The 27,845-nt window shown below is 41.7% G+C and overlaps 1 protein-coding gene across 4 annotated transcripts in view; it reads left to right on the plus strand.

The window, feature by feature from the left end:
- PPP2R5D (protein phosphatase 2 regulatory subunit B'delta) overlaps positions 1-27,845 on the plus strand; it is a 70,904-nt gene continuing 43,059 nt past the window's right edge. The window contains exons 1-2 of one of the 4 annotated variants that reach the window (XM_042452491.1): positions 1-345; positions 7,573-7,680. In XM_042452491.1, the coding sequence (XP_042308425.1) occupies positions 319-345; positions 7,573-7,680 (135 nt within the window). In that variant the 5' untranslated portion in view covers positions 1-318. Of the gene's footprint in view, positions 346-7,127; positions 7,394-7,572; positions 7,681-27,845 lie in introns of those variants that run through there. The other 3 variants (XM_042452473.1, XR_006102219.1, XM_042452482.1) reach the window with 3 other exon arrangements.

Below are 27,845 nucleotides of genomic sequence, written 5' to 3' on the forward strand. Positions count from 1 at the left end.
CTCCCCACCATTTTGGTCCCGCTTTGCCTATTTTTTTTAACCTCTCCCTCCTCCCGCCTCCTTCGGCTGTCCATCAAGCAAATTCGCCAATGGGAAAAATCTCCTCCGGCATCCCTGGCCAATGAGGCCCCCTCGACGAAGCGGTTGCTGGGCAGGTTTGGGAAAGAGCGGGCCCAATGGGGGGGACAGCCACCCCAGTGCAGAGGCAAGAGGAGGAGAAGGAGGTGGCGGCGGGGACGAGAACCAAAGGAGGAGGCGCTCGGGCGGGAGAGATCGAGGGGCGCTGAGCGGGTCCCTTTGGCTCTTGGAAGGTCCGGGATGCCCTACAAGCTGAAGAAGGAGAAGGTGAGGGGCTGGAGGGCGCTCTGTCTGGGGGATGAATGTGGGACGGGGGAAGGGGAAAGGCCTGGCAGCAGGGCCGCCTCCTCCTCCGAGGCCTTGGGCGGCGCAGGGGCCGGTGCTGCAGCAGCTCCTCCACTGCCTTTGCCTGGGCCCTGAAGGAGCCTCCTTTGCTCATTCAGAAAAGCCATCAGTCCACACAACACACACACACACCTGCATAGGGTTTGCAACACACACACAATTGCAAAGGGGGGCAGGGCTAGCTAGGTTTGCAACACACACACACACAGTTGCATAGGAGCAGGTTTGGGTAGGTTTGCAACACACACACACAAATGCAAAGGGGCAAGTCTAGGTTTGCAACACACACACTCACACACAATTGCAAAGAGGCAGGTCTACCTAGGTTTGCAACACACACTTACATAGGGGCATGTCTGGTTAGGTTTACAACACACATACACACACTTGCATAGGGGCATGCCTAGCTAGGTTTCAACACACACACACACACACTTTTATAAGGGCATGCCTAGCTAGGTTTGCAACACACACACAATTGCAAAAGGGCAAGTCTAGATTTGCAGCACGCACACATGCATAGGGGCAGGTCTAGCTAGGTTTGTAACACACACACACACTTGTATAGGGGCATGTCTAGATAGGATCACAACACACACACGCAGGCACTTTTATAAGGGCAGGTTTGCAACACATACAGAGACACTTGTATAGGATCAGGTCTAGATAGGATCACAACAAACACGCACACTTGTATAAGGGCAGGTCTAGGTAGGTTTGCAACACATGCATGCATAGGGCAGGCCTAGCTAGGTTTACAGCACACACACAGAGACACTTGTATAGGGGCATGTCTATATAGGTTTGCAACACACATACACAGACACTTTTGTATAAGGACATGTCTAGCTAGGTTTGACACAAACACACACGCTTGCATAGGGGCATATCTTGCTAGATTTGCGACACACACACACAATTGTAAAGGGGCAGGGCTAGGTTTGCAATACACACATGCATAGGGGCAAGTAGCTAGGTTTGCAACACGCACACTTGCACAGGGGCATGTTTAATTTTACAACAGGCCCCCTCCAATTATTTTATAAGGGCAAGTCTAGCTAGCCCCCCCCCCCTCCACACACTTGCATAGGGGCAGGCCTAGCTAGGTTTACAAGACACACATTTGTAAAGGGGCAGGTCTAACTAGGTTTACATCATGCACACACTTGTGTAGGGCCACGTCTAGCTAGCTTTACAACACACAGAGGCTTCTATAGGGGCATGTCTAGCTAGGTTTGCAACACACACATTTGTAAAGGGGCAGGTCTAACTAGGTTTACAGCATATATACACACTTGTGTAGGGGCATGTCTAGCTAGCTTTACAACATCTTTGGAATAGCGGTATATAAAAAACAAAAACAACACACACACACACACACACACTTGTAAAGGGGCAGGCCTAGCTAGGTTTACAACTTGCATAGGGATATATCTACTTAGGTTTGCAACACACAGAGACTCTTGTATAAGAGCATGTCTAGCTAGGTTTCACACATGCACATGCATAGGAGCATGTAGGCTTGCAACACCCACACACTTGTAAAAGAGCAGGCCTAGCTAGGTTTACAACACATACACTTTCATAGGGGTATGTCTAGCTAGGTTTCACACACACACACACACACACACACACTCTTACATAGGGGCATGTAGGTTTGCCACAACACACACACACTTGCATAGAGACATGTCTAGCTAGGTTTGCAGTACACACACACTTGCATAGGGGTATGCCTGGCTAGGTTTGCAATATGCATACACACAAGTTTGCAACACACACTTGTATAGGAGCATATATAGCTAGATTTGCAACACACACTTGTATAGGTGCATGTCTAGCTGGGTTTGCCACACACACATGCACACTTGTATAGGGGTATATCTAGCTAGGTTTTCAACATACACTCTCGCATAGGGGCATGTCTTGCTAGGTTTCTAACACACAGAGGTGCACAAAGGAGACCCTGTACAGATGACAGTGCCCATCCTAGTGCTAGTCAAGGGCTTATTGTATGACTGAATGACAAAAAAAAAGGGGGGGGGGGGGGGAAATAGGTCCACAAGCCTAGGAGATCCTTGCATGGGGAAGAGGCTGGTTGTGTGTGTGACTTGGTTTCTCACAATCAAAGAGGATGCTGTGTATATAAACATGAGTGTGTGTGTGTGAGAGAGAGAGAGAGAGAGAGGCAGGGTGTTGTGTGGTTCCTGCTGAAGGCCTAGCAGTGTAGCTTGAGCATGCACAATTTGGGGAAAAGGAGATAACTGCATGATGCATAGACAATCCCAGGGGTGGGGTGGGGTAGAATAGGGGGAGGAGGAAGTTTCCTTGCAGGGTTGGTAGTAGTGAGGTTTCCTCCAGCCAGAAAGGAAGAAATAATGGACCTATCCCACCCTTACAACCTAGAGTATAATATACACACAGGATTCAAAAGACATAGCTGTGTTAATCTGGCAAATCAGTATGCAAAGGGATTTTGTATCACCTTTGAGACTAACTAAAAGCAAGACACAGGATGGTGCTTTGCATACATTCATTCTAGGTTTTTTTGAGGGGGTATATGCATGTACACATTTACCTTGTGTGCAATAAATAAATAAGTGCAACAACTATTGTTGAGGCCACACATAGGGTCACATGTGTACGTTTAAGGACAGGCTGCTCCCCTTTGACTTTATGCTTGGATGTAAAGTTTTGGGATGGAGGCTGGGTTCACTTATGCCATTCATAATGAAGCAGGCCTTACCAGAGAGCATGGGCCAATCTGGCTGCTCGGTGTACACACATGCCTGCACACACACACACACACACACACACAGACTTTGCATATGTAGGAAGACATGGCGATTGTGCATAGAGGTGAATGGGCTATAAGAAAGATAGATGTCTGTATGTATAAGGGAGACGAGGAAGAGTTTTGAATAAATGTTTATGGCGTACAGAGTATGTGTGTGCTTTACATATTTGTGTGTGCTTTAAATAATGAGGGGGATACTGAGACACGGCAGACTGAATTGTAACCAGTCATACATGCAGTGACCCTGTTGAAAGATATTGCTCATGCAGCTGTAAGATGGGGATGAGAATTTTGCAACTCTCCAGATGGATTTGAAGTGCAGCTCCTAGCATTCTTTAACATTCCCTAGACTGTGAAGTCAAAGGCTTTCATGGTTGGCATCCATAGTTCTTGTACCATTCCATACCTTCCAACTGTACCAATTTGGATTTTTGGGCTATGTGGCCATGTTCAAGAAGACTTTATTTCTGACATTTTGCCTGCATCTGTGGTTGGCATCTTCAGAGAACGGTGGGATGGAAATGAGTGGGGCATATATACTGTGTGACCGGTCATATACCCCACTCATTCCCATGCCACCATTCTCTGAAGATGCCAGCCACAGATGCAGGTGAAACATCAGGAATAAAATCTTCTAGAACATGGCCACATAACCTCCCCCCCCCCCAAAAAAAACCCCACCAAAAACTATTCCCTAGATTGCCTGAGACTATGGAGTGACCTTGGAAAAGATGCATGCTCTCAGCCTCAGAGGATGGGAATGGCAAAACCTGCTCTGAAGAAACTTGCCAAGAAAACCCATTGATAGGTTTGCCTTGGGGTCACTATAAGCTGGAAATGACTTGCAACAACAGCCTAAGACTGTTGGGAACTCCATACATTCCAAAATTTCACAAATGAAAGCTGGCTGGGACACATGTGGCCCAGCAACATTTCAGTATGATCAACATAGCAAAGGTTATCAATGAGGAAGAACACACAACCTAGGAGAGGCTGCAGCAGTTTACCAGAGCCTACTGGGAAATTCCACCTCTTCCCTCCTTTACTGAGGCCGGTTACATACCGGCAGTTGGGACGTCCGGAGGACGTCCCATTTTAAAAAAGGGTCGTCTCTTCTAGACGCCCCTGAGTCTAGTACGGACTGTGTCCGTACAATATGGCGCCGGCCCTTCTACATGGCTGGCGCCATATTGACGTATCGGACGCTGAGCGTCCGAACGTCGCACGGCCCTAATAACATCACGAATGCACCCTTGGCGCTTCACGACGTCATCAGTGCGCCGCGGAAAGAAGCTCCGAAATGGAGCTTCTTTTTTGCTCCGCGCGGGAGCCGCGTGGTTTGGCTGCTGCGGCTCCCGCACGGAGCAAATGGCGCCAGTGGGGGAGCGCCGCAAAGCAGCAGTTTGTATCCCACCTGAGTTAATTAACTACTTATGCACTTGAACTCAATTTGCGGCTGTTGAAGTAAGCTGAGGACAAAGGGGGGAAGTGAGAAGAAGAGGGAAGAAAAGACATTTGTATGGTAGATGGGAAAGTGGGAAGACAGAGGATTAATTGGGACTGTTTTTGTCAAATTTTTACAGTTGGAAGGTATCAAATTGTACAATAATAACATGGAGGGCCTCATATTTATATATGCATTTATACACATAAATGCACATATGCTTTTATTTGGGTCCCATAGATGAAAAGAAGGAAGGATATAAATAAACACAATAATAATACTCATGTAATAGAACATATTGCAGACACTGACTGTGTGCAGTACTGTGCTTCAGTGTGTATGTATAGCATGTGACAAATGCATTGCTCACTTGCAGAGAGGAAGAAGTGTCTTTGGAATAAATTGGCATGCTGAGTGTAAGGCTCATGAACATAACATTTCTAGTAATGGTAGAGCACATGCTTTCAGTTCAAAATGTGGTATGCTTAATTTTTCCAGGTAGGGCTATAAAGGTAAAGGTTGTCCCTAGGCATATGAATGCCTAGTCGTAACCAATTTTAGGGGGGCAGTGCTCATCTCCATTACTAAGCCAAAGAGCCAGCGTTGTCCAAAGACCACTCTGGTGGTCATATGGCCAGCATAACTGCCCCAAACGCTGTTACCTTCCACCAAAGTGGGACTGGTGACAAGAACTTGCCCCATCATGCAGCACTCCAGCCTTGAACTGTCAACCTTCCGATTTTCCAGTCGTCAAAATTGGCGTCTTAACCACTAAGCCACCGCATCCCTTTCCAGGCTGGAAAGACCCCTATTTAAAACCCTGATGAGTCTACCCTGACTGACAGCATCTCTTAAGGGTTTTAGTAGATATTGCAGAACTAAACGGATCAGTAGTTTGAGTTTTTACAAGGCATCTTCATATGCACCTTTTTTACCTTTATGAAGCAGGTGTTACAGAACATAACACCATGCATAAAACAGGGATGGGCTTGCCAGTGCAGCCTGTATACCTGCATGGTATCACATGCATTGTCATGGTAAAAAAAATGAGTGGAAATTAGAGCGTAATATGCCTGTGGAACTAGAATATAACATCAACATAGGCCACATTTTTACAACATGAATATGGATAACATAGTTTACTACAATTATCTTTTTAAAAAGCTGTGTTGGAGTTCATTCAAGCCTCCACCTATATACATTTACTTGGGAATAAGTCCCATCAGACACTTCAGTACTTTCTGAGTCATGGTCAGCACAGTTTCCCATGGGGTCCAAATTGGTTTGGTGGCAAATCATGAGCAACTTACCATGAAGAAGATTTCAGATTCTAGTTTCTTTTTAGTTCACCTTTTCCAACCTGATGCCATCCAGATATATTGGACTGTAATTGTAACTTCCCAGCCAGCTGCCCTTGTGGTCTGGAGATACAGAGTTCTGATAAAACATAGTAGAGGTCACCCAGTTGGAAAAGTCTGGAGTAATGAATTCAGCTCGTTTTTTGTGGGCTAGAAACTTTTCTGCACCTCTGATGAATCCCTACCAGTAGTGTCACAAGAGAGGTGCGGGGGTGCGGGGGTCAGACTGCACTAGACAACCCCATGGGGAAGGGGTTTTACATCAAAATGACTATAATTTTTTTTGTGCAGTAATAACCACAGTTGTTTTGTGTGCTTTATCAATATATCCACAAGGCTAAAGCTCTATGCTAATTTACTTTTGGAATCTTCTAATGCCCGTGTGCTCCAGCTCTGAGTGGGAAAGCATGTGCATGAAGTGCGGAAAGACAAAGCTCTGTGGGGTCATATGGGGAGGGGGAGTAATGCTGATGGTGACTCCTTTTACACACACACACACACACACACACACACATATCATATTTGGGATATATAGTTCTCTATAGCACTTTGGAATGTGTATTCTGTGTTTTGTAATATTACTGCAGTGTAGTTACTACATATAAATATATGATCATTGTATATACATTAGAGTTGGGGTTTAATTCCTTTGGATCATTGTTGTGATATAGTTCATTACATTGTCAGTTTCTCCCTGATATTCTTTCTGTGTTGGCTGGTATTCATAGTCACCCTGTGAGAAAGAAGGTGTAATTTTAATTTTCCTAGTTGTTTATGTCACTACTTTTGCTATTACATTTAGTGATGTGGGGGAAATTACGATTTACGAGTTACATTTGTACAAAAAACATTACTAAGGATTCTGTACAGTCTGGTACAGGAGGAAATCCATGAGGTGCCACCATGGGTTGCTGCAGTGAGTGACACCAACCCTAGTGATGCCACTGTTCCCTATCCTGTTTTGGCTCCTCACTCCCCATTTCAGCCTTCCCCAATCTTACTTTGTCCTCCCATGGGCTGGCTCTTCTACCCATATGTGATATGTTGTAAACTCTTTAGTTTCTTCCCTGTAATTTCTCTGGATCTACATTGCCAAAAGAGCTTAATTACTAGCATTTCCTTGGTTTGACAGATAAGCCCTGTTCCTTCCAAGGAGCTGTAGCAGAGACTGGACAGCTATTCAGCCTGCTGGGTTCTGATGTAGTTAAAGGGGTGGAGAGGAAGGGCTTAAGGAGTCAGATGCCCTTTCAGAAAGGAAAGAGAGTTGATCATGCCAGGGGAGCTGCTTAGATGATGGTCAGTGTGTTGCTGTACACAGATCTTTTTCTTGTCTGGAAAGAATATACCTTGGGCATCTACTTGTGAAACATGGTATACTATAGAAGTTTTGTTTCTGGTCTAGTCTCCTATTTCAGTCACTGGAATTCTAGTTTCATGATACTCTGCTCATGGTGTCATGAAACATAATAAGATTTTATTAGAGCAGTGCATCTGAAAATGCCTCTTCTCTTTTGTGTGTTTTGTTTTTGTTTCTTTCTTGTATTCTCCAGGAGCCTCCAAAGTTGACCAAAAGCACTACAAAAGCTAGCAGCAGCGGTGGAGGCGGCAGTGGCGGCAGTGGGACCGGGAAAGATGGCAGCACAGAGAACTCAGAAGAGGTAGAATGCTTTTTCTGCAAAGCTTTAAGTCATCTGTTGTATGGTGTGTTTTGTATACCAGTTAACTCTGAGTTAAATTCAATCTGATTGGCAGAAAGTTCTTTTGAACATGACTTTTAAAGGCTGAGGTCCTATATGCATATACTTGGGAGCAGGTACTGTTGTTGGATTTACTTTTTGAATGGCCATTAATTTTGGATTGCACTGTAAAATTGCTTTGCTAGCTTGGCTGTTTCTTCAGACAAGAAGCAGCTGCATATTGCCTACCGCACTGTTCCTTCTTAAAAGGACAAGTATGTGCATGTCTGTAAGTATACAGATCTAACTAGTAGTCTAAAAGAGGAGAGGAATTGTGGCTAAAGTCATTTCAGGATCTCAAGAGTTTGCAAATGAACTCAATAATAAATGGATGGGCAGCTGAAGCGTAGAGGTTTGTATAGGATAAACAGAAAGTTTATTGTGTTCTAGGTTTCTCTAGTTTATGAGATCTTTAAAACATTTAATTTCCTGCTGCTGGCATAATAATTTGGTATACATCTGAGAGGTTACCACAGTCTTAGGAAAGGGAGCATGGTAACAATTAGGGGAAAAGTAGAAATAAAGTTCCTAAAGAATCTGAAAAGTCATACTGTGGTTTTATCATCTAGCTTAGTACCATAGAGATTGACCTATGAAATCAAAATACAGTATAACCTTATCTGTAAACTTGTGATTTCCCCAGACAGCATAGCTAATGACTGCTATGTCTGGGAAATTCTGGGAACTGAAGTCAAAAAGAAAAAAAAAAATCCAACTTTTCTGCAACATGGAGAAAATAATAAAGCTCTACCGTACATGGTTATTTTAAAGATTCCAGGGAGATAATATATGTGGATTGGTGTGAACACTAAATATTGCTAATCGTTAATTTACTAGTTTTGTTTAAGGAGCAGTAATGTGATTATGACATAAAAATTATTAAAAATTGATAAAATCTTTTGGGAGAGATAATTAAGAAGGGTGCAAACAAAAACTTGTGGAAAATAACTTGAACACAAAAGAGCAGTCGGGCTTTACCTTGTGAAGATAGCTGCTATTAAAGGGCCAGATCGCATGCTGTATTAGTGACAGAAATTCAAGGAATGGTGCATAGGTTAAGAGACTTTGATTGTGACACAGAACAGTATAGTCTGCACATTAATAACAAGGTTTTTAATTCCACTCTGTTGCTCCTGAAGCTCAAGTAAATGTTAATATTTCTGTCTTTTTATCTGTGGAGCACTAAAGATCAGAATATTTGTTCCCTTGTTTAGCTTACAGTGAAATAAATACTATCTCATTCTGTACCACTGCTAAATATAACACTGCCGCAGTACTACAGGTAGAATATGCAACATGTGTATTGTTAAAGTTGAGGAAGTCTAGGTGGCCATAAGATTCTCTTTGACTTCTTCCTTTTTTAAACCTTTTAGAGGAGTTTCTGGCTGATATACCATAGTTCTCTTCCTCCTCAGTGGCTGCTTCCATTTGTCACTGATTCTCCATCACTGGAAAAGTGCTAAGTCAACTTAACTGGGAATAATTTAAGTTCCCCTACGTAAAAGAGCTAATAATAATAATAGGCTGAAGTGCTGCATGTTGGTATCCTGGAATTAGACTTTTTTTTGCAGTTCTCAGTAGGGCAGGCAATGAAAAGAAATCCATGATGGGTTCCAAATAATGGAGGCCTATGGGTTGAATGTGAGTGTGTCTTGCTAGCTCTGTGCATTGAGGGACCACGCCACATGTCTGAAGTTCAGATAATTATAAATTTATTATCTCTTGTCAGTACATTTTAATAAGATTTCAGAATGCTAGAGAAATGGGCGCTGGCACAAAAATATGTTAAAGGTTAGGAAAATTCTCCTTCTATACTGTATTATATGTTCTGGATTGTGTTCCAAGCAGGGAAGAAAAAGCAAGAGTTGCGTGAATTCTTCATGAGTTGCTGAAGGATCCTCAGTTTCATGCTTAACATTATAAGTGATGGGTTCCTCCTTTCCATTTTGGGACATTGTAGTCCTAAATAACAGGTTTTCCAAAGTCATACCTTTTTGTTGTTGCTTATTAAATTACCAGAGAGCATTTTTCAAAATAGTAAGGTTGGGTAGCCTGTAACTCTGGGGCCACATTTAGTCTTTGGTCTAGTTTAAAAAGCTTTCTGCAGTTAATCAGTTCAGACCTCTGACGAGAGATATCTCCCACTCACTCCAAGTGACAAGAAAAGAAATAGAGAACATGAAGGGGCAGAGGGAGGAAATGTTCCGACTCATTCCCAGCATGTAGCTCTTCCCCAGATTACCCCTTGGGCATCACAGGTCCTATTCTTTTTATTGATTTTAACAGTTGGTTAGTGCAGAAAAGAGAGCCAAAGAAGCATTTATTTATGTTTTATGGCATCATAAAAAGCAGAAGTGGGAACTGTGTTGTCCTTCAAATGTTGACCTGCAAATCCCAGCATTACTCAACATAGGGCTGCTTGGAGTTGCAGTCAAACAACATCTGGAGGACTGCATAATTCCCAACCCTGTCTTAAAGGTGTGTGTGATTTTTAGAATTAGAGTCCATTCTAGCAGATGAATGTCCTCCTAAGATGTATGTATCCATAAGTACTGTAGAAAGAAAAATGATAAAAGTGGTGTCGCCAGGACACTGATAAATCAATTAGTCATTAAGATCCCTGCAGACTCTTGTCATTTTTGTTGCAACCAACATAAAACAGCAAAATCTTGTGGCCGTATTATTATGTAATTATCTCATAATTTTATAGATTTAAACTTCAATTTTCAAGATATTAGTGATGGTTTAATTTTTAAATATGGTTTTATTAACAATAGTTTTCATGCATTAGAATAACTATTGCTACTTAATGAAACTAAAGAAAAATCATACTTTTCATACAGCTAGCTAAACACAGGACTGTCATTTTTGAAAACACAGTTGTATGTGTGTGTCATACAATAATATTATAAGATGTTTTGAGTATCCCCTCAACAAACTGAGTACGTGAAAGCTAATGTTGGGCCAGGAGTTAATTTTGCTTGGAAAAATATCGGTATGCCACAGCTACTGATATATTTTTTAACCTCTTGATGAGGGCAGGAAAATATTTTAGGTGTCCTAAGAGCATTAAATAAAATGTTTAGTGCTATCATTGAAACAAACAAAAAGGAAAAATCTATTTGTAAGTGTCCTGGTTTTTCCCCAGCACTGCTTCCAAATAAAAGAAACTGTAGAAGAAAATACAATACTCAAATTGGTCAACAAATTACATCAATTAGCAATTAAATTACCCATGGGGTAATCTGGTGAAGAGCTACATGCTGGGAATGACTGGGGACATTTCTTTTCTTTGGGCTGAAAGTAATTGGAATAGCAAATAGGTTAAAAGGGGGTGAGAAACTGCTGTTTACTGCTGTTATGTTAGATGCTGACTGCAGTCACTTCCAGATACAGAATTATGTTTTGTTTGTTATTACGAGGCTGACATACAGTTATGTACAGTTGCATTATCAGAGAAATCAGGTGCTAAAATATGAGGGCTGGGCAACTGTGGCCCTCCAGATGTTGTTGGACTGTAACATACATCATGCCTAACCATTCACTGTGGTGGTTAGAACTGATAGGAATTGCAGTCCAGTAGTATCATGAAAGCCACAAATTGCCCATTCCTAGTCAGTAAAAGTCAGGTCATGAAACAGGTGTATCTCTCTCTCCCCCCCTCTAGTTTTGATTTCCATTATATGTTGGTGAATATCTCCTATCCCAATCCAAGGGGAGAGGGAAAAACAAAGTGTGAATGCACTATATACAATGGAACCTAACACAACAGGATGCTTTCACATAAACTAGTCCAAACCAAGGGGTTTCACTGAAATCCCTAATGTGAAACCCTAGTTTCACACTAGTTTCATTGAAATTAGTCCCTCTCCCCTTGGTTTGGATTAGTTTCAGTGAAAGCCTCCTGTTGTGTTAGGTTCCCTTGAATATCTCCTATCTCCATTGGCTTTTGATACTTTCTTGGTATCGACTTGAGGGCGGTTGACAACAACAAAATTCTGGTCACAAACTAGGGCAGAAACAGACCTCTGAAACAATTCACAGAGCCAACACCACAAAAGTAACTCACATTCTCTGTTCAAAGTGTTAGTATTCAAAGGAAAATCATTCAGGTGCTAAATTCATAAGTAATTTTAATAGCAGCTGGGCACCGATGTGCAACCAAATCTATGCAGGGTACACGACCATGAATTCTTTATCAGATGCGTACTAATGTGATTTCTACGCCAAACGTTCTCTGAGGCATAGAGTGTGGATACTGAAGAATGATGTACCACACCACTCCTAATGTTCTTTACAGAATCCTCTTCCATGTTAGATCTGCAGTAATCGGAGATACAGTCATAGCTGTACAAATGGAAGCCACCCACATCCATTATCTCCTGCAAATGGAGGCTCGTTGCTTGGGCTGACAGAGTATGCTGTCCTTATGCAACTCTGATTTCAGGTTTTCCAAACTCTCCCAAAATATTTTGCTTTCTGGGTCTTCCTTTTCAAAGGCAACTGCATAGGATAAAGTATTGGATTTAGTCTTTTGTTGCTTGTAAACAAGCAGCAAAAGAGTGCTCTTTGGGGATAAAAGAAAGAAAAGAAATTCTGTGCCCTGTTCTGCAAACTGAAAGGATCTGGGAGCAAGTGATGTGAAAGACTTCTGGCTCAAGTCCTTTGAAGAGCTTCTGCTAAGCATCCATAAACCTCAGGAAGTCGGGGCAATAGTTATGGATATGGGAATTGGAGTCCAAATAGCCTGGAGGGCACTAGGTTGCCTTCCCCTAGAGCAGACAGTAGGGGGCTAAATAGACAGATTGTTTAACCTCATATGATGGATCTTCCTCTGTCCCTTCTCTTATGGTCTACAGCCATAACATGGAAAGCCCATACTGACTGGTGTTGTGGTCCAGAAAATCAGAATCGATCATAACTGTTCCTCATTTCAAATAGCGATCTTTCCCAACCTTAATAAACCTATCAGCACAAGCAGATAGAAAGAGACTTGTTCCAGTTTTGTAAATATTGGGAAAAATGTTAGAAAAACTAACAAAACATGCAAAGTTTTTATCCCAGTGATACCATGATAAAGTAATTTCAAAACTGTTGCTATTTTGTATACTGTAAGACACCTTTGGAAGACCATGGTCTTGAATGGCATATTGAAAGCATCTAAAAGAGTGCTTCTTAAACTATCTGTGGGATACTGATAATTCCTCCCATTCTATCCCCATGTATTAGGAATAGTACCATATTTGTATCTACTGGCTACAGTTATATCTTTCATTCCTAGAATGTATCCAGGGACTGGTGCTGGTCTGGGGACCACTACAGTGGTACCTCGGGATACGAAATACCCAGGTTACGAAATTTTCGGGATACGAAAAAATCCCATAGGAAAACATTGTTCCGGGTTACGAATGTTTTTTCGGGTTACGAAAAAACTTTTGGTGCTTTTTTCGGCTTTTTCGCACGGAATCGCGGCTTTTCCCCATTAGCGCCTATGGCAATTCGGCTTACGAAGGCTTTTCGGGTTATGAACGGTGCCACGGAACGAATTAATTTCGTAACCCGAGGCACCACTGTACTTTGAATGTCACTGACCTAAGAAAAGAGAAAGTAAAATAAATGTTTTGAGGATCAGCTGCTTTTCATCAAGGGGACGGTGTGTACTATTTGAATAACTGCCCCTAATGCCAAGTACTGTTACGGTGTTTATGCATAAGGACAAGCATTTGGCTTTTCGTGGCATACGTAAACTTCCTCTCTTTGATGAAAAGCAGCTGATGCAACAATTGTGTTGTGATAATTTAATGGCATTGCAGTTGGATAAACACTTTCACACCTTTGCGTGTTTGTTTTCTGCCTCTAGAATGAGCATGAACAGGTGAAGGAATAGCTTAGAGCCATTCTTGGAAGTGTAAAAAAAGACAGATAATACTTGGCTAGCAACTTGTGAATGTGATTCGAATCCTGTGTGTCCTTTTTAAAAATAGGTTTTATCATCCATAATACAACATATAATAATACTTTACAAAATATTACCATTTTTAGATCATATACTCCCCTCCCCCATGGCTATGACCAAGTAAATTAATACCCAGTACCCATAATGTGGACTATCTTATTAATAATTTCTTTAACTTCGTTGTACCCCTTTTCAGCTTTAACTTTCTCTGTCCAACTCCATTTTTCCTGGTCATCCAGTGTGTCCTCAGATGTTATTGGACTGTACCTCCCAGAATCTCTCACCATTGGCTATGTTTGGCTGAGTCTTCTGGGAATTAAAGTCCAAGGGAGCTAGCATGCCTAGTGGTTTGAGTGAGTGTTCAATTCCACACTTGGTCATTAAACCCACTGGATGACCAAGTCATACTCTCTCAGCCTCTGGGGATGGCAGTGGCAACCCCTCTCTGAGGTAACTTGCCAAAAAAAACATGATAGGTTGCCTTGTTGTTGTTATGTGTCTTAATTTCCAGCTTATGGTAATTTAATTACATTTTAATGTACCACTTTTCTATGTTTTAATTGTACTGTTCTTTTAACGTTGTGAGCTGCTCTGAGTCCCAGTTCTGGGAAAAGAGCGGGATACAAATAACAAGAAGAAGAAAAAGAAGAACAATCCTATCACATGGTTTTATTGGAAAGTTTCTCCAGAGGGGGTTTGCCATTGCCATCTTCTGAGGTGGAGGGAGTGTGATTTGCCCAAAGTCACCCAGTGCATTTCCATAGCCGAGCCAGGATTCAAACCCTGGTCTCCAGAGTCATAGTCCAGAGCTCAAACTACTATGCCACACTGACTCTCTGGTTTGCCTTTGGGTCGTCATAAGTCAGAAATGACATGAAGGCATACAATAACAAAATCTTGAGAGCCAGCATGGCATAATGGTTTGAGCAGTGGACTACGACTCTGGAGATCAGGGTTCAAATCACCACAGCCATGAAACCCATTGGGTGACCTTGAGCAAGTCACACTCTCAGCCTCAGGGAATGGCAATGACAAACCCTCTCTGAAGAAACTTGCCAAGAAAACCCTGTGATAGGTTTGCTGTAGGGTTGCCATAAGTTGGAAACTACTTGAAGGTATACAACAACAACAACATCCAGGGATCCAAGTTGGGGAATCACAAGTCTCAGAGATAAAAGGTAACTTGGGATAGCAGTGATAGGCCTGCCTGCATATTGTCTCTCTGGTGGGGCTTAAAAATACTAGAGGCTCTTGGAAGATGCCTTTGCTTATATAGCCTTTATTTCCAGCATTCTGCCTCACACACCTTTTTGGGCCTTTGTGCACTTTTTTTAAAAAGCTTGCTTAAAAGCTATGCTTTTATTTTCATGGCATGGGACTCTTCTCAGCTTTATTTTCCCTAAAAACAAATACGAAGTGTCCCAGGGCTGATCCAAACCAAAAACTCCTGAGCAGAAATTAACTAAGGCGGGTTACAGACTGCCCGTTTGGGGCAGCGTGCACCCGCCCCTTTCCCTGCTGTATCGGGGCCTCAGCTGCCAGACCGGCAGCCTCTGAGGCCCCGATCTGCCGCTTTCTAGGCTGCGGGGAAGCTGCAAAAGGGGTGATGGCGGGGAGGAGGAGAAAGAGGCCGCTTGGCCCCTTTCTCTTCTGCGTCGCTGGTGCAGCCGTCTGAAGGTTGCGCCCAGCAACGCAAACCCAGAAGGAGCTCCGAAATGGAGCTCCTTCTGGGGTCGCGGAAAGAGCGCCCTAGGCGCCCTGGTGCGGCCCCAATACATCACAACCGCGCCACCTCGTTTGGAGGCGGCGCGGTCGTGACGTAGCGATGGCGGCGGCCGTGTGGAACGGCCACCGCCATTTTCTACACACAGAGCACGTACTAGGGTTAGGGGGGTGCGGAAGCACCGCCCCTTCCTAACCCTAGTACGCGCTCTGTGCGTACTTTAAGGCCCGTTTGTAATGGGCCAAAGATAGTATTTTTGGGGGAGACATCCTTGCCTATTCTTTTCCTGTACATGCTTGAAAATAAGGAGAAGTGCTTTGTTGGAACACAAGGGAGTACAGTACAGATATATCCCTGTATTCCTGTGTGTTATTTCTTTAATAGAAAATTTGGTACCAGAGGCAGGAATAACATGGAAAGAATAGGGATAAGTTTTTTTATTTGAAACTAACAATATTTACATATGAAATGAAACAACTCAGGCAAATCTTGCATAAATAAACGTTTTGAACCTTACAGAGACTACTTAAAATATTATTTCAAAATGGGATTACTTTTCCTTTCTTTCTTTCACTTTTCTTATGATTTTCGTTTTTGTGGCCAAATGTATTGATCTGTGCTTTTTAACATGCTAGGAGTAGCAGTTGAAGAAGGATTTTTAAAAAAAAAAACTTTTATTAATCATATGCAAGCAAGAATAACAAAACAAACTTCAATACTGATTAAAAATAAACATCCAATACTGACTTCCCCTACAACTATATACTACTATAATTATACTTCCTTGTATATGGTAATATACTTATGTCTCTGCAACATACGAATTCTGTTTATTTCATAAAACCTAAAGCTGATTCATATTCCCAATGAGATTGCAAGTACATAATAGACAAGTCCCAATCTTTCTTAAAATTATTCAGAGATTTAGAAGGGAATGCCATTATCACAAAAAGTTAACATGGATTTCTGAGAAACAAGTCATGCCAGACTAATCTGATCTCTCTTTTTTACAAAATTGCCAGCTTGATAGATGAAGGGAATGCTGTGGATATAGCATATCTTGATTTCAGTAAGGCCCTTGACAAGGTCCTCCATGATATTCTTGCAAACAAGCTAGTAAAATGTGGGCTAGACAATGCAACTGTTAGGTGGATTAGTTGAACCCAACTGGTTGAACCCAAAGGGTGCTCAGCCATGGCTCCTCTTCATTTTGGAAAGAAGTAACCAATGGGATGCCACAGGGTTCTGTCCTGGGCCCAGGGCTATTCAGCATCTTTAGCAACTCATGTTCAACAACATGGAAGAAAGAATAGAGGGCAGTCTTATCAAATTTGTGGATGACACCAAATTAGGAGGATTAGCTAATAATTTAGAGGAGAGGATCAACATTTAAAATGACCTGAATAGATTAGAAAGATGGGCCAAAACTAACAAAATGAATTTCAACATGGATAAATGTAAGGTGTTGCATTTAGGCAGAAAAAATGAAGTGTGTGTGTGTGTGTGAGATGGGGACACATGGCTTAACAAGACTACGTGTGAAAGGGATCTAGGAATCCTAGCAGACCACAAGTTGAACATAAGTCAGCAGTGTGATGAGGCAGCTAAAAAGGCCAATGCTTTTCTAGGCTGCATCAATAGAAGTAAAGCGTTTAGATCAAAGGAAGTAATACTGCCACTCTATTATGCTTTGGTTAGGCCTCACCTAGAGTACTATGTCCAGTTCTGAGCACCACACTTCAAAAAGGATTTTGAGAAGCTGGAGTATGTCCAGAGGAGGGTGACCAAAACAGTGAAGGGTATGGAAACCATGCCTTATGAGGAGCAACTTAAGGAGTTGGGTATGTTTAGCCTGGAGAGGAGACGGTTAAGAGGTGATATGATAGCCCTGTTTAAATATTTGAAGGGGTGTCATACTGAAGATGAAGCAAAATTGTTTTCTGGTGCTCCAGAGAATAGGACCTGGAGCAATGGATTCAAACTGGAGGAAAAGTGATTCCACCTCAACATTAGAAAGAACGTTCTGACAGTAAGAGCTGTTTGACCATGGAATACACTCCCTTGGAGAGTAGCGGAGCGTCTCCTTCTTTAGAGATTTTTAAACAGAGACTGGATGGCCATCTGTCGGGGATGCTTTGATTGTGAGTTCCTGCATGGCAGGTGGTTGAATTGGGTGGCCCTTGTGGTCTCTTCCAACTCTTATTTCTGTGACTTTCCTTTCATCAATATTGTCAATGTATCCATTTCAGCAAATTCAGTTGTCTTTGTTAGACAGTCTTGTGTTGGAGTATCTTATGTGTCTTCCCCTTTTGTCTCCGTTTTGCTGATCAAGCGTGTTTAGCAAGGGAGCCTGGAGCTACCTGCTGTTTACCTTGCCTGTTGTAGGCAGGCACACCGAGCTACAGCTAGAGAGTACAATCCCATTCCTTCCCACTTCAAGCTTGATCGAATTGCTTACTGCAGACATGCTGATTGAACTTAACACCAGAAGTCTGAGTTAGTCTAGCCTTCCTTTAGCATCCTCTCAATGTCATTGCTGCTGAAAAACCCTTCTAGCTCAAATGAGGATGAAGAGAAAAGGGGATGCTGTGTAGGCATAAAAAGACTTTGTAAAAAGGAGCTTCTTTGTTAACTGGAGTATGCCTGTATGTAAAAAAAACGGTTAATTTCACTCAGTAGCCCTTCCCCACTGGGATGACCTTGGGCAAGTCATATTCTCTCAGCCTCAGAAGATGGCAGAGGGTCGCCATAAGTTGGAACTGACTTGAATGCACCCAACAGTGGGCAACAAAGCCCTTTTTTAAAGCCAGTGTGGTGTAGTGGTTTGAGCATTGGACTATGACTCTGGAAAACAGAATACTGTCTTGGCCATGGAAACCTACTGGGTGACCCTGGGCAAGTCACACTCTCTCAGCCTCAGAGGCTGGTAATGGCAACCCCCCCTCTGAAGAAACTTGCCAAGCTCCATAACTCGGAAATGACTTGAAGGCATGCAACAATATCAACAACAACAACAACAAAGTAGCCCTTCCTTAACCTTGACCTCTCTATTTGGTTATACGTAATTTCCACCAGCCACAACCAGTATGGCCAATGTTTAGACATTGCAGGAGTTGTTTAGCATCAGGTTAGAGAAGGCTGGTCTATAGAATAGACTGGAATCAAGTTCGGATTTTCAATGGTGCAGCTAGGATAAATACTGCTCTCTTTCTCCTTAGACTGTGATGCTGTCAAGAGAAAAATTATCCTGGGGAGAAGGATTGATAGCATTTATTGTCTACTCCAGCCTCATTTTTCAGTTGTGGAGTGATTGGAGAGACAAGTGATCACTCCCTTTGAGAGTTCAGCCTTGATCATATTGGCTGGAACAAAGGCAGGAACAAAGGTCCAGATCTCTCCCCCTCCCTTGGGCTAAAAGGGACTGATTCTGACCCCAGGGAGGCCTTTTTGCAACCAGAGAGTGCAAAGTCTACCCTCTAACCACACAAAGGTGGCTCTATTTTAGGAACTACTCCAGGGCCCTAACCACCTCATGCACCTTGATAAGAATTCTCTTTAAAGTTGTGAGGATATCTTAAGAGTTCAAACAAACAAACAAAGCCAAAATATCACACATTTTGTGCAAGTAAATGTTTGTCTTAAAAAAGAATTCCAAAAGAGGCGGAACATTTGTAGTACAGTTGTCCCTCCATATTCTCTAGTATTAGGGGAACAAGACCCCCGTGAATATGGAAAAACCGCAAATAACAAAAACATTGTTTTTACCTGAGAGGACACCTCTCTAGGAATCTCTAGGTCCTCCAGTGCAGCTCTGTGATCAATGTCCAACATACACTGACCATAGAATGGCACCGGAGTAGCTACAAATGGTCTTTCAGTGCAACTTTTAGTTAAAGTTGACCACAGAGTTGCACTGGAGGTCCTAGACAGTCCTAGAGAGAACATATTAATGAAATCTGTGAATAATCAAATCCGCAAATATCAACGTCGCAAATATGGAGGGATGACTGTAGTTTTCTGTGAAGTGTTTCCCCAATTCTCCAATTTTGTGGTTGGATCTTTTGTTTTTTTTTGGACAGTGTTGCTGATATTAGTAGGAAAAAACAGTTGTAATCCTTTTGCCCCCCCTTCTCCCAGTTCTCACATTGCTAACAGGACCATTGCATGTAAAGAGCAAGTTAGGCATTGCACCCTGGCAACTACTATTTATCCTGGGAGGGAAACTTTGTAGGGGAGATGATTTTAATGGAGACTGTGATAATGAAAAAAATATTCCTTGCATAATGATGAAACTTTGCCTTTGCTATGTTGTTGTTTTTGTTATTATTGAGAGGCAGTGTTGTATAGTAGTTTGAGTGTTTCACTAGGAATCTGCAAGACCAGAGTTCAAATCCTCACTCAACTAACCCAGTGGGTGACTTTGGGAGGGTCACCCTCTCTCAGCCTTAGGTGAAAGCAATGGCAAACCCCTCTAAAGAAATCTTGACAAGAAAACCCCATGTTAGGTTCCCCTTAGGGTTTGAAAAGACTTGAGGCTATACTATTATTATTATTATTATTATTATTATTATTATTATTATTATTAAACAGATACACTAAAGATGTTTAGCATCATTTCTAGGTTTAGATTAGAAGAGAGCTTTTTCTATTTATCCTTGTTCTCAAACTTGGATGTTTTCTTTTCCTCGCCTTATACAAGGGGAAGAGAGGGTGGGCCAATGCCATCAGGCCTCCCCAATGCCATTGGGCCTATCCTTAAGAAACAGAGCCCTCCATTTGTCCATCTGCCTTGGTCCAGGCCTCAGAGGGAGAGATGAACTCCAGGACCTCATCCCCTTCCCCACAACCATTCCCTTCTCCTTTTGTGTTGTGTCTTCTTAGATTGTATGCCTGAAGGCAGGGAACCATCTAATTAAAAGATTGTATGTACAGTGCTGTGTAAATTTACAGCGCTATATAAATAAAGCTTAATAATAATAATAATAATATTAATAAAACCTACAGTATTTTTGTGGTGGAAATACAGCAATTTAGATGCTGGGACTTCTAACAATGCTCCTAGTGGTACTGAAATATTCTGAGAACTTCTTAGCAAAACAATGAAACCATCTTTGCTGTTGCCCTTGTCCAGACCACAAAAACGTGTTCTTGGTGTAATTCTACTAGAAATCCGCTCTTGTGATCCATATTAATGTATCATTTTAAAGGGAAAGTGTATTTCCCTTAAACACTCCAACTGAGGAGGTTGATACCCCCTCTTTTTTAATATACTGTACTCCATTCAGGATTCTGGAAAGGATGAGTTGAAAAGTGGCACAGGGCCTCTTCAGGCTTATAATGAACTGACTGTGGTGAGATGTTGTTAATATGCAACAGGCGGCATGGTGGGGCTGGCACACTGCCCCAGGGCCCTTGTAAGAGAAAAGTGGAGCAAGTATTGGGCAGAAAAAAGGAGGGGGGAAATGGGACATAGCATCCATTTCCAGATGTCTTTGTAAAGTATTGTTTTGTGCCATTTGCTTCCCACAGTATTTTTCTGGTTCAGGGCATCCTTAGGCCTTCCCCCATTTCTTCTTATAGCTCCTTTCCCACTTCGGTCCTCTCATCACGCAGACCCTATAATGCCTTTTCTTCTCCTCATTGATGGAGGGCACACAAGCCTGTAGCAAAGGCTTCCTCCTTTTAGAAGCTTCTTTATTGCGGTGTTTTGAATTAACCTGGAGTTGCTAAGGGTTGGATTTGTGAGGCAAGAAATGAACTTGGAGCTACTGGAGTGACTCCAATGGACGTTCTGCCAGCCTCTTGGTCCTTAGCTTGTGTTGCAAAATGAGGGCAGCTTTTTGGAATGGGTCACTATTGGAATTCTGATTCATTTTCAGCTACTTTTTTTCTCCCTTGTTTCTGTGTCTCTTGAAAAATACTAACCTCCCCTCTCGCTCTCATTCCACATGTGTGCCTGTGTATATTTATACCCACTTCCATTTGATCTTTCCTAGTTTCTTTAATTTTTTTTCAGTATTTAAAAATTATTTTCATCTCTCCTATTTTTCTTTTTTTTGATCTCTCCTTGTTTGCAAGGCTTCTGGAGGGGTTTTGGGTATGAGTGTGTGTGCATGTGTGTGCATGCTAACAAAGCATGGAAAAATGACTAATTTTGGATTGCAACTCCCCCAGTCCCATATCCAGTATGGCTGTGCTCCTCTTCTGCAATGGCTCCTTTCTAATCTCACCATTAAGCATGTTATTCAAAATTATATTGCAACTTATATTTTGCTCAGATCTCTAGAAATGACCATTTCAGGGTCTGAACCTCTGGGAAGGAGTTTTTGAAATGAGGAATCTGCCTGTAGTACTCCTACACTGTGAATTTATAGAACTAATTTAGGAGTTGGTTTGTTCATTTCTCCTCTGTAGCTTTTGGGTGGATCAACCCTGTCTAACTCCTGATTAGATTTTTGGGAGGGTCTTATGCAAGAAGGGTTGAGCAAAAGGGAATAAAAGCAGGTTTTAAAGGGCATTCTTTGAAGATCCAAAGATGAGCATGGAAGGGAATGTTGCAAAGGAAGATCTTAAAATAACAAATTAAGCTTAAATTGAGAGCTATTGTAGATGTCAAGGCCTTGAATATATCATTTTTAGGAGTGAGATTTTGGTGAAATGAACAGGATTAAAAGAAGAGGCCAGTCAGTGAGGCCAGGCCACACCTGCATAAGATCCCAAGTTCATTTCTTAAATCCTGCATCCTGTATAGCTATTGTCAGTCAGTACTGAGCTAGATGGGCCAATGTCTTAACAGAAACTATGGCACTCCCTGTGTTCCTATATGAAGCTTGGGCAAATTATAAATTCTCAATTGAAGGGCTCATTTGCTGCATTCCGCCTGCAGGCCATTAGTCCATCTGTTCAGAGTGGTATGAACAGAAAGTCTTTCTACATCCTCTGCACAGAACACTGTTGTGGTGTAATGCTTATACAGTGTGGGACTTGGAAGATATGGGTTCTTCTTTCCACTGAGTCATGGAAATCACTGGACTGTCTTGGGCCAGTAACTCTCTTTCAGCCTTGCCAGGGTTGTGGTGAGGATAACGTGAAGAAGGGAGCCAAGTACATCACCTTGACCTCCTGGAAGGAGGGTGGGATATAAATGTAATTAACTAACGATCTGACTTTCTTCCTCTTCCCCCTTTCCTTTTCCCATCTCTTGGAGTTGCATTGAGAGTAGTGGTAGTTGATAGCTCTTATTATCAAATAGAAATCATATATTTGGTTTTTTTTCATGTAATAGTGTTCTCCTTTTTGGTGATCCTTCTTGTGTTTCATCCACTTCATTTTACTGTTGACGTGACCCACCCTCTGTGAATGTGAAATTATCTGCTAAGATAAGAGGCCATTTATTAACAAGCAGTCAGCATGATTTCAAACACACCCAGGGCTGAGTCACAGATGGCACATTTGTTGCTAGCATTCTGAAGGCTTGATGACTCTCAGCCAGATGCATGAACTACCTCTATTATAAAGTATTATGTTTGCTTTAATTGACGTTTAAAGCTATGATAATTCTGTCTGTGGCAGTTACGGATCCATGGAGGCTCCTTCACACACGCATCACGTTGTGACTTGCTGCTATAACCCCATGATCCAAATACTGCAATATGTTGTATGTGGGGCTGTCTTTGAAAATGTCCAGGAAATGGCAACAAGTGCAAAATGCAGGAGTTAGATTGCTAATAGGTGTTGTCAGGTGAGTTTACATTGTGCCAGTACTGAGGGAGGTGCACTGTTTACATATTTGTTTCTGGGCCCATTTCAAAGTGCTGGCTTTGACCCTGAAAGCTCTAACTGGCTTGAGATCCAAATACCTGAAGTAACACCTGCCTATACCAGTTGGTTTGCATCCTAAGATCTGTTGGAGTGAGGGTTTTCCATAAAGTACATTTCATACATTGGTTATCATCTTGTTGGTTAGTTACAACTGGAGTAGACAACACATGGGTAAATACCATTGATTTAGTGGGTGTACTCTGGTTGGGACTAACAACAGGATTTAGGCCCTTATATGTTAACCAGGATTTGTGTGTTCTCTTTGTGGAATTCCTTCCCCCTGTAAATTTGACTAGTGTCAGCTTGGCTACTTCTTGGTGACAGATTAAAACCAGGTTTTTTTGCTTGGACATTTCAGCTGGTTAATTTGCCTGTTTATATTTTACATTAAATTTATATTTAAATTGTTTTATTACTGTATTCTGTTTTGTTTAAAGGTATTAGAATTATATCACTGTTTTTCATCTTGTTTTTTAAACACCATGCTGGACCTCACTCTGGAAGTGAGATCTTTTGTGGTGTGTGTGGGAGGCACCATTGCATTCAGTGGTGCTTCCCAGGGTAGAAAAAATGGTCTTTGTCCCTTAGAGCTTGACCAACCTTGCTGTGTAGAAGGTTCCTTAGAGGGCCAGCGAGCTTCAGTGACTGCTTTGGATTAGTTAATATTATTTTTATACACATAGACACACACACACACCTTTATATATTTTATTCTCATTCATTCTCTGTCTCTCTCTCTCTTATATTTACTTTATACATTTTTTCTATCAGTGTGTATATACATAAATACATACATATTGTATAAAATATAATCTGTAAAATTAATACCAGATACTGTATGCTACATTTTAGAGGAAGGAACTGCCAAAAAATTAAAAAATTAAAAATAAACCTATGAATTCATGGGCTCACCGTACGTTGACGGGTAACCTGAAGGCATAGAACTAACCAGAGTTATGGAACAGAAAGTCAAAATCACTGTTATGTCAACATTCTGTAGGTGTGTTCCAACTGTTGCCAATGCTTTTTAAAAAACCACTGCCCATTGTGGTTTCTTTTTGTCACATTGTGACCATATGTGGATATGTGAACCCCTCTGGATAGGTTCCCACAAGAAATAGTCAGATATTCAATTATAAAAATAGGGCAGTGCACTCTGGGCCAAGCACTGTTTTGTAGCTACCTTAAAAGCAAATTTCCTTAAATATGAACAGATAGATTTAAATGTTTTACAAGTCTAGAATGTAAGACTGTGATTTGCTGAAAATTTCCTTAGCAAGAGCTATGACCCAATTTTTCAAGCAGTTACATCTTTCTTAGAAATGTAGAAATTCAGGATCTTACATTGATTGGAAATCAAATGTCATTGTCTTGGATATATATTAATATAACATAAATTCCAAATGAGTTAGGCCCACAACCATAGCTGTGCATATATACCTGAGGCTTGTAATTCATTAATATATCTAAGAAAGCAGATTGCAGTCCGTGAAAGTTCATGTAAAAATAAACCTGCTGGTCTTAAAAGGAGCCACAAGACTCTACCACCCTCCATTTTTATACAGAAATAGATTGGCATGGCTAGCTCTTTGAAAATTGCAACTAATAAATTAGCTATCTCTTCAGTTGTTGTGGGAGTATTGACATTCAGCAGGCATTTCACCAGCACAGAGTGAACATACAGAATATTGAGTGTTCCAGGATAATTCTTTTGTTCTAAGACTTTGATTATAAGATGTTTTTTTGTTTTCATAAATCTGTCTTTTCTGCCCAGTTTCAAGAGAAAGTGTTAAGAGGTTTTGCTAGTGCTGTTCACTTTCACCTATGAACGAGTGTGTCAAAAATAGATTATCCCTTGCTCATCTACAAGGAAGCCTATGGAAGAATAATGACAGATTTACCTTTGGATGACTGTGTATCGAGCTTTAGAGCATAACTGTCTGTATTGTTAGGATTTTAAGAACCAGTGCAATCATTTAGCAGGGGCTTAATATAAGCACCCTTCAGATAGTGCAACAATCATTCCATTAGGATGCAGCAGAGAGAGAGAGAGAGAGAGAGAAAGGAGGCAAGGCCGCTTGAGAAACCAGGGGTATATTCACACTACACAATTATATCAGTTTGATCTTGCATTGCCATGACTTCATCCCACAAAATCCAGGGATTTGTAGTTCGTTGAGGTACTTGGACTTCTCAGCTAGAGAGCTGTAGTTACATGTATTCAAAGTGGTAGTCCATTGGCAGGTGCCAGTTTGCAAGCATCAGCTGCCAGTTCCTGGTGGGTTTCTTGGAAGGAAAGAAACAATAGCAGCCAGTGAGCACAAATATGTTATTAGTCCCTAGCACATTGGGGGAGAAAAATTTTCAGTCTCCTACATCAAATACCCTGAGGTATTCTACTCTGGTTCACTCCTTTGAATTACAGCAAAGTACAATAACATCCAAAATCCACAGAATAGGGCGGAAGCAACTTGGATCTCAACCGGAGCATCTCTTTTGGTCTTGGTAATAAATCTTATTTTTTTTTATTTCCTGACCAGCCTGCATGAATGTCTCTTCAATACCACCTGAACTGAGAATAGCCGCATCTTGACAAGATGCAGTTAGTCACAAGTTGTGACTAACATTGTCATATTTTTTCTCCTATTTAATTTTTACATCTTTACCTCATGAAGAAGCCAGTGGCGCTTTGAAACCTTGCAACATGTACAGTGGACCCTTGTTATACGCTGGGGTTTGGTTCCAAGATCCCCCGTGTATAACAAAACCCATGTATGCTCAAGTCCCATTAAATATAATGACATAGCAAAATGGTGTCCCTTATAAAAAATGAAACATCAAGGTAAATTTATACTTTTTTGGAATATTTTCAAACCGTGTATGCTTGAATCCGTGTATAAAAAATCCGTGTATAAGAAGGGCCGACTGTATTTTACGTCTTTTGGTTGGCCCAGTAGAGGTATCACAGTTTTGTGGATTTTGGGTGTTTATTGTACTTTGCTACATGGCTAACACAGGCTATCCCTGGATATATATTTTTTAATTACAGCATTAGAGTTCTCTAACAGAGGATTCTAAGTAGTGCATCTTTGTTGCTTTATGCCTTCAACTTGTTTCTGACATATGGTGGCCCCAAGATGTATATATCATGGAATTTTCTTGGCAGGATTTATTCAGAGAGGGTTTGCGCTCTACATGGGGCAATCTTTGTGCCACTTCGGGAAGTTCCAATTGATACAAAACATGGCAGCCAGACTGGTCGCCGGAAAATCCAAGTTCGACCATATTACACCTATTTTAAAATCACTACATTGGCTGCCTATTAGCTTCCGGGCACAGTAAAAGGTGTTGGTTATCACCTATAAAGCCCTACATGGCCTGGGTCCAGTCTACTTGAAGGAACGCCTCCTCCCATACAATCCTTCCCGTACACTCCGATCCTCCGAGAAAAACCTTTTACAAGCGCTGGTTTGAGCTCTAGTTTCTTAGTCTAACACTCAAACCACATTACACCTCACCTGTGTGTGTGTGCGTATACCTTCATGTCACCTGTTGACTTATGGCAACCCCATGAATTTCATATGGCTTTCTTAGGCAAGGAATCCTTAGAGGTGGTTTTGCCAGTTCCTTCCTCTGAAATAGAACCTACAGCACCTGGTATTCATTGGTGGTCTGCCATGCAAGTACTAACCAGGGCTGACGCTGCTTAGCTTTCAGATTGAGAGAGAATCTGGTGCCAGTAGGTAATTTAGACACCCAACTAACCAAACTACGGGCCCGAACAGACAGGCCAAAATAAAGCTGCTTTGGGTCACTTTGGAGGTATGCTGTTTAAATGACACACACATCTAAAGAGGCCACAAGCTGTGTCAAAGCTGCGCTCCAGTCCTTAGGATTGGAGTGTGGCTTTGGCACGGCTTCTGGACTCTCAGGACACATGCAACATTTAAACAACATACCTCCAAAGTGACCCGAAGCAGCTTTATTTTGGCCTGTCTGTTCGGGCCCTACAAATCCCAGGATTCTATAGGATGAAACCATGGCAGTTAAAGTGTTATCCAAATGCTGTAATTGTCTAGTGTGGTTTCATCAAAGCTGTTTTTCTCTCCTCTTTTCTTTGAACTGTTTCTGTACAATCTAATCCTTATAAGAACTTCTTCCCTCTCTTCTCAGTGAAGGATGTCAAACCAGGAAACCTCTAGCATCATGTTCCTTTTTATCCAAACTAAGAAGTTGTATATACCACATTGCAAACATGCAATGGTTGATGGAGTGCACCAAAGAATTCCAGAAGAAAATCATGAGGAGTTTTATAGACTATAGCAAAGCCTTAGACCGCATAGACCAAGAAAAGCTATGGAATACACCTAAAGACATTGAAGTGCCACTACATTTGATAGTCCTGATTAGCAATCTATACCTAGGACAAGAGACTGCTGGTAGAACAGAATACAGTATGGGGAAACAAAATTGTTTCCAATTTGCACAGGAGTCAGGAGAGACTGCACCTTACCTCCCTACTTGTTTGGCTTGTATGTAGAAAATATCATACAAAGAGCAGGTTTAGCCTCAGAACAAGGAATGAAG

This window comes from Sceloporus undulatus, chromosome 1, assembly GCF_019175285.1.
Source record: "Sceloporus undulatus isolate JIND9_A2432 ecotype Alabama chromosome 1, SceUnd_v1.1, whole genome shotgun sequence".
NCBI classification, from domain to species: domain Eukaryota; kingdom Metazoa; phylum Chordata; class Lepidosauria; order Squamata; family Phrynosomatidae; genus Sceloporus; species Sceloporus undulatus.